This window comes from Schistocerca gregaria, chromosome X, assembly GCF_023897955.1.
Source record: "Schistocerca gregaria isolate iqSchGreg1 chromosome X, iqSchGreg1.2, whole genome shotgun sequence".
Taxonomy (NCBI): Eukaryota; Metazoa; Arthropoda; class Insecta; order Orthoptera; family Acrididae; genus Schistocerca; species Schistocerca gregaria.
Genome location: NC_064931.1, coordinates 614,735,292 through 614,747,591, shown reverse-complemented (window position 1 = coordinate 614,747,591; position 12,300 = coordinate 614,735,292). Strand labels below are relative to the sequence as shown.

The following is a 12,300-nucleotide window of genomic DNA, read 5'->3' as shown; positions in this document are numbered from 1 at the left end:
AACAACAGATGGCACTGCACGTGATGTGAAAGATATAGAAGACAACGCAGTCTGTGGGTGCGCCATTCTGTACGTCGTCTTTCTGCTGTAAGCGTGTGCTGTTCACAACGTGCAAGTGTGCTGTGGACAACATGGTTTATTCCTTAGAACAGAGGATTTTTCTGGTGTTGGAATTCCACCGCCTAGAACACAGTGTTGTTGCAACAAGATGAGTTTTCAATGGAGGTTTAATGTAACCAAAGGACCGAAAAGCGATACAATAAAGGATTTGTTTGAAAAATTTCAACGGACTGGGAACATGACGGATGAACGTGCTGGAAAGGTAGGGCGACCGCGTACGGCAACCACAGAGAGCAACGCGCAGCTAGTGCAGCAGGTGATCCAACAGCGGTCTCGGGTCTCCGTTCGCCGTGTTGCAGCTGTGGTCCAAATGACGCCAACGTCCACGTATCGTCTCATGCGCCAGAGTTTACACCCCTATCCATACAAAATTCAAACGCGGCAACCCCTCAGCGCCGCTACCATTGCTGCACGAGAGACATTCGCTAACGATATAGTGCACAGGATTGATGACGGCGATATGCATGTGGGCAGCATTTGGTTTACTGACGAAGCTTATTTTTACCTGGACGGCTTCATCAATAAACAGAACTGGCGCATATGGGGAACCGAAAAGCCCTATGTTGCAGTCCCATCGTCCCTGCACCCTCAAAAAGTACTGGTCTGGGCCACCATTTCTTCCAAAGGAATCATTGGCCCATTTTTCAGATCCGAAACGATTACTGCATCACGCTATCTGGACATTCTTCGTGAATTTGTGGCGGTACAAACTGCCTTAGACGACACTGCGAACACCTCGTGGTTTATGCAAGATGGTGCCCGGCCACATCGCACGGCCGACATCTTTAATTTCCTGAATGAATATTTCGATGATCGTGTGATTGCTTTGGGCTATCCGAAACATACAGGAGGCGGCGTGGATTGGCCTCCCTATTCGCCAGACATGAACCCCTGTGACTTCTTTCTGTGGGGACACTTGAAAGACCAGGTGTACCGCCAGAATCCAGAAACAATTGAACAGCTGAAGCAGTACATCTCATGTGCCTGTGAAGCCATTCCGCCTGACACGTTGTCAAAGGTTTCGGGTAATTTCATTCAGAGACTACGCTATATTATTGCTACGCATGGTGGATATGTGGAAAATATCGTACTATAGAGTTTCCCAGACCGCAGCGCCATCTGTTGTTGACAATTGTAACTACTGTAATTTCGAAAGTTTGTCTGCCTGAAAATGTACTGTTGTCCCAAGCATATTGCAACAAACGGTGTATTTCTATCACTGCTCGTTTAGTTTTTATTGCCGTTTTAAATATACCGGTCATTTTTGAAACACCCTGTATTAACTCTACATAGTCATACAAGGGTTCAAAAATTTCATGCTTGACTTCATAGATGCGGAACTATTTTAGACTTGGCTAAGTTAAAGAAATAATACACTTTTTAATGTAACTTAATTTCCTGTTTTATAGAATTATGGGTAAGGAAAGCAACTTTTACATTACCTATCTTGGGTAAACACATTGGCTGCACATTTATTTACTCAAGCATTCGTGATCCATTACTCAGAGGAATTTACTGTATGTGACTGGTGAGGGGGGGGGGGAGGATCGGGGGGGGGGGGGGGGGGGTCCAGAAGTAGTTAGGATTCTTTCCTGCAGGCGGAAGTACAGCAGTGGTGGTTTCTCTTTCTGGGCACCTCAGTTTCTGACCTTCATTTCAGAATGTATTTGTTGTAATGAAGAGAGTTGAATGTACTTTAAAAAAGCTTGTCCCCTTTTATGTTAAAAAAACTGTTGAAGGTATAGCATATACATTGAAATCTGTTAAATGGCTTCAAAATGTTACTCTACAAGTTTGACAGCAACAGTACATCGGTCATCAGAACAACAGAGTACATGTACCCTTGTGTGACACAGCATACAATTCAGTGGATGAAGCACAACATACCAAATTATGATAAAAGTGCTATCACATGTTGTGATGTAATGTCAGGCAAAGTGGCAAGAGTCTAGATCCGTGCCTGTGTCATTACCTGCATGGTTTAGCAGAGTAACGTTGCCAACGATTGCCATAAGGTGTGATGAGAACACGAGGAGGAATACGAGCAGTTTGATCTAAGTAGCTAGCAAGGAGCAGTGGGTATATGATGTCTTGGGTCACAATGAATAGGAGGAGTCATCATCACAAAAGTTAACAAGATAATTTACATAACAAAGAAAAGTGAAGTCTGTGGCACTCAACTCATGAACAGGTTTCTGGCCTGGCTGCAGGTGGAGTGCAGCCATTCATCCATCGTTACACTAGGAGACAGAAGGTGGCAAGCCCATTGCCCTGGCTGCCTTTTACAACTGGGAAAGATACTTGGTACTCAATTTGGTAACAGACTAAGTTACCTGGAGCCATCCTGTAGGGACCAGAAGGAGAAAAAAGTCTCTGTCCTGACCCAGGATCTCCAGGGCTGGAGTCTAATGCTCTACCCACTAGACCAGCATGGCCACACTAATTGCCATAACAGTAAATATAAATTTGTGGCACATCGTAAAATGTACGTGCTGTAATGACAGTGCAGAGTAATGTGAGCTGTACTTAACCTTTGATCACAGACATTCTATTGAATTGTTTGATAGGTGTAGCCAGACTTCTTGTCATCATAGCACCTGTGTTGGCATCACAAATTCATGGCTCAAACCATCACCTTCGTCCTAACCTAGATCTTGGACTATGGAACGGATAAATCTGTGACCACCACCTTAATTCCAACAAATAACTTTTTGTGATATGACATTTATTGGCTTCACCAAATCGCAACCAAATTGTTCACTGTCATTCTTGCCTAGACTTCAAGCTAACTATAAAAAGTCTAACATCACAGACTTCATTCCAAACAAGTAGTAAAAAATTCTCACCTCAGTGGTTCCCTAAAACTATCTCCCATTGGTTATGTAAAACTAACATGTTGCCAATATATATGTTGTAATAGGACACTGCCCTTGTTTTGCACTTTAGCTGTCAGCATTAATGAATTGGGAAAATGCAATAGCAATTGATGTTAGGAATGTAATGAAGTGAGTTAATGGTGAACTGCAAAGAGCACATTTACGTTTCAAGGCAGAATTTCTTTACATGAAAGTACATTCCAATATTCTTAAATTGTTATAAATCAAGAAAAATTCAGAAACACAGCAGGGTCAGCAGAGTAGGACTCTACATGGCACATCACTAAAGGCTTCATAAACAGGAATCTGACAATGGCTTGCTGTACCACCTGATTTATTGTGCTTAGCATGTCAGATGTCCTGTCCGTTGAATTCGCATGTAGTAGCAGCTTGTGCCAGTATGAGACTTCCCAACCAAGCACCTCACCTGCTAACACACTCTAGTGCCAGCTTGCATTATTCTATTTCTCCATCATTGTCCGGTGATGATAACAAACTTCCATTGATTAATGCTCCCATCCTTTACTAATCTTGAGAGACATCAACACTGTCTGTCTGAAATGAGTAATTATTGAGAGTCTCATTCATGTCCTCAGTATCAGAAGTATAGCTGATTCCAACACATCTTCAAAGTGATTCTCCAATTTCTTCTATATGATGCTCAATATGGTAGCCACTTACCTAATTAGATACACTTGCAAAGCAAAGGAATCTACAAAATCATGTCTCCTGAATGTTTACTTGATATTAGAGCTAGACACTATTGCCAGCTTCCTGTGTGTGAATGTCAACACAGCCTGCAGGCTGCTGCTGTTGCATCCATACTGAAGTCTCCATACTGACTAGGAAGGCAGCCTGTCCATTGGTGTAATTATGATTGCCACAGTGAAATTATGAACAGGTAGGCCACACTGAAAATGTTCAATCCAGATCATCAATTGCATTTTAGTGATGAGTCCTCGATTTCAATTAAATGAACAATGAGTTACACTAAAATACCTAAATATGCCATGAGGATTTCCAATGAAGAATCCAGGTTACTAATTCAGCTGTACATGTGCATCTACATATATATCTACATACACACTCTGCAAGCCACTGTACTTCTAGTATTTGCCTTCCTGTTCCACTCATAAATAGAGCAAGGGAAAAATGACTATCTATATGCCTCCGTATGAGCCCTGAGTTTGTTATTTTATATTCATAGTCCTTACATTAAATTTATGATGGTGGCAGTAGGATCGTTCTACAGTCAGCTTCACATGCTGTTTCTTTAAATTTTCTCTATAGCAATCCTCAAAAAGAACATCACTTTCCCTCTGGGGCTTTCCATTTGAGCTCCCAAACCATCTCTGTAATAATTGCTTGTTGATCGAACCTAACAGTGACAAATCCAACAGCCCACCTTCCTTTAATCCTACCTGTTGGTGATCCCAGACACTCAAGCAGTACACAAGGATGGGTCACAGTAGTGGTGCCCTAAATGTGTTCTCGAAGAGATGAACCACACTTTACTAAAACTCTCCCAGTAAATTGAAGTCAACCATTCACCTTCCCTCTCTATGATCCTTACATGCTTGTTCCATTTCATATCACTTTGCAACTTATGCAGTAGTTTATATGATGATAAGTTGCTGGTGTCGTCAAATAGTTCATACAAATTCATATGAGTCAATTGTTTACTGGTGCTACATGACTAATGTTACTCTTTTAGATGTTTTACACCAGCACATTTTATTTGTGGTGAGTACAGTCCAAATTATTAGTTCCAAATTTGTTAAAATATATTCTTGCTGTAGGTTGATATTAGCGACATGTATACAATATATTTTTATGTAAAATTGCAGTGATTTTTTTTGCCATTTGAATATTCTTTTCTGTTTTTCAGTCCTTGGGATGTGTGCTGTATGCCATGTGCTTTTTCAAATCACCATTTGATGTTGTTTATGAACGTGGAGATAGTGTGGCATTAGCAGTTATAAGTGGTACAGTGTCATTTCCAGACAATTCTCCTTATGATCAGGTAATATTACATTGCAGTTAACTCAGTTTTTTCTACAGATAGCAGATGAGGAAAAAGTTAGAACATTGCACATACACATACATCATTGAAAGACTAGAACTCATGATAAGTATCAAATACAATACAGGGCCATATTGCTTCCTGAGAGTGGCATTGTAAACCTCATGAGAAATACTACGCCATTTTTCTTTTTTTTTTTCTGTAACTGCTTGAGACAACATTCCAGCATTTACAGATGTGAGATCTTAAATAAGAATGAATATTTGTTCACCTTAATACAAATGCTGACTTGATTAAATATTGGGCATATGAGGCGTTGTTTGAGATTTTACCGACTATCTCAAACCAGATTTGAAAATTCATTTTCTGTGAATGGATGCATTATCTTAATGTAATATACCACTGTTTTAGAGCATTTAAACTTTAAGAAAGGGTGCAAATAACCTCCAGGTATTCATTCATAGAAGTCATTATTAACTGACCTGTGAAGGCAAATTGAGCGATCGCTGCCACCCCCAGTTAAAATGCACCATATAACTTGTAAACCCCTGGCACCAGTGATTGAAGCAGGACATTGTGCAGTGATTAAGACCAGGCATGCATACAGGCTCTATGGACCACTCGGCTGAACTTGTGCGGGCTGTACCAAGGAAAACGTTTTGATAAATAACCAGCAAAAAACAGCATTTTAGAGCAGTTTTCAAGCTTATATTGTAGCATTTATGATATATTGTTTAATCATGTGAAATTTTATTATATGAGCTATGATTTAATGGCTTGATGAAATAACAAACATAAAAGAAATTTCTTTTTGACCTCCATTTTTACATTTTTCTTTCCTTTGAAGAGACGTCATTTTTATTTCTGGCAATCTATAATAATAGATTACACGAAAGATATAAAAATAATCTTATCACAATGTTAGTTTTACATTTGCTTTTATATTATTGTTTTTCACCTACAGTAACTGATACAGCTGCCGCAGAAGCTGTATGTATCATGTTATGGTGACAGGTGTTGACAAATTTTTGGAGGTGTTTCAATTGGTGGTGGTAGAGTTATTACAATGAAAAAATCACAAAAATAGACTCACATTTGTTTGAGTTCTGTATTTCCTACTAAAATTCTCACAGTACTCAAGTGACCTAGCTATGACACCACGAGTCAGTACATTGTCTGTCGCATGCAATGGATTTTAATATATTGTGTACATTTCCCCCAATATCTTGTTAATGAATACAGAAAATAATTTTCCCTGGTTTTGTCAGCTCAACAGTCTGCCTCTGGCAATAATAAATAAAACACAATGTTAGTTTTACATTTGCTTTTACATTATTGTTTTTCACCTACAGTAACTGATACAGCTGCCGCAGAAGCTGTATGTATCATGTTATGGTGACAGGTGTTGACAAATTTTTGGAGGTGTTTCAATTGGTGGTGGTAGAGTTATTACAATGAAAAAATCACAAAAATAGACTCACATTTGTTTGAGTTCTGTATTTCCTACTAAAATTCTCACAGTACTCAAGTGACCTAGCTATGACACCACGAGTCAGTACATTGTCTGTCGCATGCAATGGATTTTAATATATTGTGTACATTTCCCCCAATATCTTGTTAATGAATACAGAAAATAATTTTCCCTGGTTTTGTCAGCTCAACAGTCTGCCTCTGGCAATAATAAATAAAACACAATGTTAGTTTTACATTTGCTTTTACATTATTGTTTTTCACCTACAGTAACTGATACAGCTGCCGCAGAAGCTGTATGTATCATGTTATGGTGACAGGTGTTGACAAATTTTTGGAGGTGTTTCAATTGGTGGTGGTAGAGTTATTACAATGAAAAAATCACAAAAATAGACTCACATTTGTTTGAGTTCTGTATTTCCTACTAAAATTCTCACAGTACTCAAGTGACCTAGCTATGACACCACGAGTCAGTACATTGTCTGTCGCATGCAATGGATTTTAATATATTGTGTACATTTCCCCCAATATCTTGTTAATGAATACTGAAAATAATTTTCCCTAGTTTTGTCAGCTCAACAGTCTGCCTCTGGCAATAATAAATAAAACGAAAAGAAAAAGATTACTGGTCTTGGCAACAGCTCAACAATCTGCCTCTAGTGTGTGTGTGTGTTTGTAGGGGGGGGGGGGGGGGGGGGGATTACTAGCCTTGGCTTGAATGAAATGAGGTATGGAAGAAATATGCTTTCCACAAAAATTAAAAACTCATTTCAAACTACCAAAATTTTGCTAACCATTCCTTTAAGCTTCATTTTCCAAATATTCCATATAATGATCAATACAATTACCAATGCCTCAATTTTACTTTAAACAATTCTCCAAACCTATTCGAGGTGTAATTTACCTCATGATCAACTGATTATCACTGTTTATTCCCTAATGTAGTATTTCATTGTCTGGGATTAAATCTTAAGTATAACTCAGCTATTGGAAACAGCAAGATACACCCAATTTATCCCAAAGGTAATTACTTTCCTGTTACCATTTAAAATATCACACACTGCCAACCAGTTCATTCAGTGGTCTACAAACACAAACTCGACAGACCTAAAGAATGTTTCTGATTATCAGCATTAACTATTTAATAAAAAAAAAACCACACACACACACACACACACACAGAGTTATTCATGCTTTTTAACAATGGTTGATTGTGTTTTGCGGCTGTCACTTAGGTATGTAGCGATCAGCCTCGATGCTGTGGGCATTCTTTAGCATCTTCAATGTGTACATCAGCATTTCACAGTTTAGACAAGTTGGGAGGTCCTTCCTCCCCTCTAAACTTCAACAACATTACAATAAAATTTTCACATTAATTCACAATATACAGACATCAAATTTTACATCATTTCAACAACAGAATTTTCATTAGTATTCAGTCTAATGTTTATCTGTACATAAATTTGTGTGACACTGTACTTATATGTTGGGCTATTCACATTTTGGTCTGTCACAATCTCTACTCAGCAAGCCATTGTGCAGTGCATGCTAGAGAATAATTAGTACAAATGTTAGTGATGTGTTATTCTAACCCACTTGTTTGTTGGACAAGGGAAAAATTACTGTCTATAAGTCTCTGTGCATGCCCTGATCTCTGTTATTTTCATGTTCCCTACCTGAGATATACAGTCATGGGAGCAGAATGGCCATACAGTCTTTTGGTTTTACAGTAACTATATCTTCTTTCCTCCAAGGACTGCCATTTAAGTTCTCAGAGCAGTTCTGATACACAGGATGGGGTATACCACACTGTTGTCCTAGCTGTACAGCTGTAAATTTTGGAATTATCAGGAATTCCATTACACTAGTTTTATCTTATTTTTACGCATTGGAGATCCTTTTCTATATTTTGTTGATGGTGGGTAGTTTCAGAAGGTTTCTGTATTCCACTATACAATAATTGTATAATTATTATCTTCTGTTTTGTAAAATGAGAGAGTAATTGTGGATAAAAAAGTGCTTAAATATTCCAGTTGTTGGTTACTTTTACTAATGCTTCTTTGCAGAAGAATTTACAATATGTAACTGTGACCATGGGTTTGATTCAGTGTCACTATGATGATTAGTCTTAATATCTGTTTCATTGCAATTCTTTGTAACTCAGTGAATTGTAATTTACAGGATCTGCATGACCTGATTCTGTACATGCTGAAAGTGAATCCTATGGAACGCCCATATATCTATAGCGTTATTGAAAAAACACATGATGTCATTTCAAAACTGCAGTGTGTCGCATAAGAGCTTGTCCAGTATGTGCATGGAAGCACATATAAAACTGCAATGCATTTACTGTGATACTTATTTGTGCAAAAGATGTACATATGAGAATGTGATGATAAAACCACACTCATTGAGTGTGTGAGTTGACATACTACAAGCAACAACTCACTCTGAGTTATTGTTTTTATATTTGGTGTAATTTGTTCAGAGAGTGAAGACTACTGTTTTAGATATTTTAATATTATAGAATTCAATTTAAGTATTTCATATGAAGTATAGCTCTTTGTTCAAATTGTTGTGACAGTAAAGTTTTATTATGTAATAAAGTTCCTGTGGAAAATTTGGATGCTTCATCTTATTGTACAAAATTATGGATACCAATAAATTATGGCTATCAAACGTTAAAAAAAAAGCTACTAGATGAAAACACTTTGCTGCATTTTGTAGATTAGATTAGATTAGATTAATACTTGTTCCATAGATCATGAATACGACACTTCGTAATGATGTGGAACGTGTCAGGTTAATAAAAGATGTCTGTACAAGAAATTACATTACACAAAATGTTGCATGACACTAATGATTAAGTGCTTTTTTTTTTTTTTTTTTTTTTTTTTCTTTTTTACTTACTTTATATCTAAAAATTCAGCCAATGAGTAGAAGGAGTTGTCATCTAGAAATTCTTTTAATTTATTTTTAAATGTTAGTTGGCTATCTGTCAGGCTTTTGATGCTGTTTGGTAGGTGCCCAAAGACTTTTGTGGCAGCATAATTTACCCCTTTCTGTGCCAAAGTCAGATTTAACCCTGCATAGTGAAGATCATCCTTTCTCCTGGTGTTATAGGTATGCACACTGCTATTACTTTTGAATTGGGTTGGATTATTATCAACAAATTTCATAAGGGAATATATATACTGTGAGGTTACTGTGAGGATCCCTAGATCCTTAAATAGATGTCTGCAGGATGACCGTGGGTGGGCTCCAGCAATTATTCTGATTACACGTTTTTGTGCAATGAATACTTTTCTACTCAACGATGAATTACCCCAGAATATGATGCCATACGAAAGCAGTGAATGAAAGTAGGCATAGTAAGCTAATTTACTGAGATTCTTATCACCAAAATTTGCAATAACCCTAATAGCATACGTAGCTGAACTCAGACGTTTCAGCAGACCATCAATGTGTTGCTTCCAGTTTAACCTCTCATCAATGGACACACCTAAAAATTTTGAAAATTCTACCTTAGCTACAGACTTCTGTTCAAATTCTATATTTATTACTGGAGTTGTGCCATTTACTGTACGGAACTGTATATACTGTGTTTTATCAAAATTTAAAGAGAGTCCGTTTGCTGAGAACCACTTAATAATTTTGTGAAAAACATCATTTACAATTACATCACTTAGTTCTTGGTTTTTGGATGTTATTACTATACTTGTATCATCAGCAAAAAGAACTAACTTTGCATCTTCATCAATGTGGAATGGTAAGTCATTAATGTATATCAAGAACAGTAAAGGACCTAAGACCGAACCCTGTGGGACCCCGTGCTTGATAGCACCCCAGTTTGAGGAATCAGCTGTTTTAACATTACACGAACCACTTATTTCAACTTTCTGCATTCTTCCAGTTAAGTATGAATTAAACCATTTGTGCACTGCCCCACTCAAACCATAATGATTTAGCTTATCTAAAAGAATTCCATGATTTACACAATCAAAGGCCTTTGAGAGATCACAAAAAATACCAATGGGTGATGTCCGGTTATTCAGAGCATTTAATATTTGATCAGTGAAAGCATATATAGCATTTTCTGTTGAAAAGCCTTTCTGAAAACCAAACTGACATTTTGTTAGTACTTTATTTTTACAAATATGGGAGGCTACTCTTGAATACATTACTTTCTCAAAAATTTTTGATAGAGCTGTCAGAAGAGAGATTGGGCGGTAGTTGTTGACATCCGACATATCCCCCTTTTTATGCAATGGTTTTACAATGGCATATTTCAGTCTATCAGGGAAAACACCCTGCTCCAAAGAGCTATTACATACGTGGCTGAGAATTCTACTTATCTGTGGGGAACAAGCTTTAAGTACTTTGCTGGAAATGCCATCAATTCCGTAAGAGCTTTTACTTTTCAGTGAGTTTATTATTTTACTGATTTCAGAGGGAGAGGTTGGTGGAATTACAGCTGTTTCAAACTGTGCAGGTATGGCCTCTTCTATTAATAGCCTTGCCTCTTCTAGTGAAGATCTAGATCCTATTTTCTCCACAACATTTAAAAAATGATTATTCAAAATATTTTCAATTTCTGATTGTTTGTTAGTGCACTTGTCATTCAATTTTATTGCACTAAAGTCTTCCTGTGCTCTTGGTTGCCCTGTTTCCCTTTCAATAATATTCCAAATTGCTTTAATTTTATTATCAGAGTTACTGATCTCAGACATGATACACATGCTTCTGGACTTTTTAATAACTTTTCTTAGTACCGCACAATAGTTTTTATCCATCTTGCTGTTAGATACAGTTCTCTTTTGCAGTTGCAAGATATTCTTATTCCTTTAGTTAGCCAAGGTTTTTTATATGTTTTCTTGGAATTATGTTTAACTATTTTCTTGGGAAAACAATTTTCAAATACCCTTAAAAATGTATTGTGAAATAAGTTATATTTCAAGTTTGCATCGGGTTCCTTATACACTTCATCCCAGTCTAGCTGCTGTAGGCTTTCCCTAAAGTTTGCAATATTTATATTGTTAATTGAACGCACTGCTTTGAAAGTCTGATTTATTATACTGCATGGAGCTATGTCATGTACTGTAACAAGCTGTGCACTATGATCTGAAAGACCATTCTCAACAGGATAAGCATTTATGTCCTTAAACTTATCTTGGTCTATAAAAAAGTTATCTATCAATGTACTGCTGTTCTTTGTTATCCGAGTAGGAAAATCAATGACGGAGCTCAAATTGAAAGAACTGAGTAATACTAAAAGGTCATTCTTCCTATTACACTCTTTCAGGGAATCAACATTGAAATCCCCACAAATGATAATTTGCTTCCCCCTGTCTGACAGATAGCACAACAAAGCATCAAAGTTTTCCAGAAATAGCTGGAAATTCCCTGAGGGGGACCTATACACTGTTACAATTATGAAAGTGCCATCCTTTAGTTTAAGTTCAGTAGCACATGCTTCCATATGTTGCTCTACACAAAATTTTTTAGTTTCTAAATTTTTTGCACTGTGGAAGCTTTTGACATATATGGCAACTCCTCCTCTCATCATATTATCTCTACTTACATGTGCAGCTAATTTGTACCCATTGATGCTAACCTTTTGCATATCAGTGACAATGTGATGCTCAGACAGGCATAGTATATCTATTACATTCTTGGTTTCTATATCTTCTAAACAAAGCAGAAGCTCATCAATTTTATTCTTCAAGCCCCCAATATTTTGATGAAATATACTAACAGTATTTTTCACTTTACTTTTGTGAGTATCTTGAACTTTTTTAACATCTTTAGTAC

At 37.2% G+C, this 12,300-nt stretch overlaps 1 protein-coding gene across 1 annotated transcript in view; it reads left to right on the top strand.

Annotated features, from left to right (window-relative positions):
• Nucleotides 1-9,199, top strand: part of LOC126298834 (serine/threonine-protein kinase 16) — a 146,008-nt gene extending 136,809 nt beyond the window's left edge. Inside the window, exons 5-6 of the mRNA XM_049990311.1 lie at nt 4,885-5,019; nt 8,671-9,199. Of these exons, the coding sequence (XP_049846268.1) occupies nt 4,885-5,019; nt 8,671-8,787 (252 nt within the window). The 3' untranslated portion in view covers nt 8,788-9,199. The remainder of the gene's footprint in view (nt 1-4,884; nt 5,020-8,670) is intronic.
• Nucleotides 9,200-12,300: the final 3,101 nt, after the last annotated feature.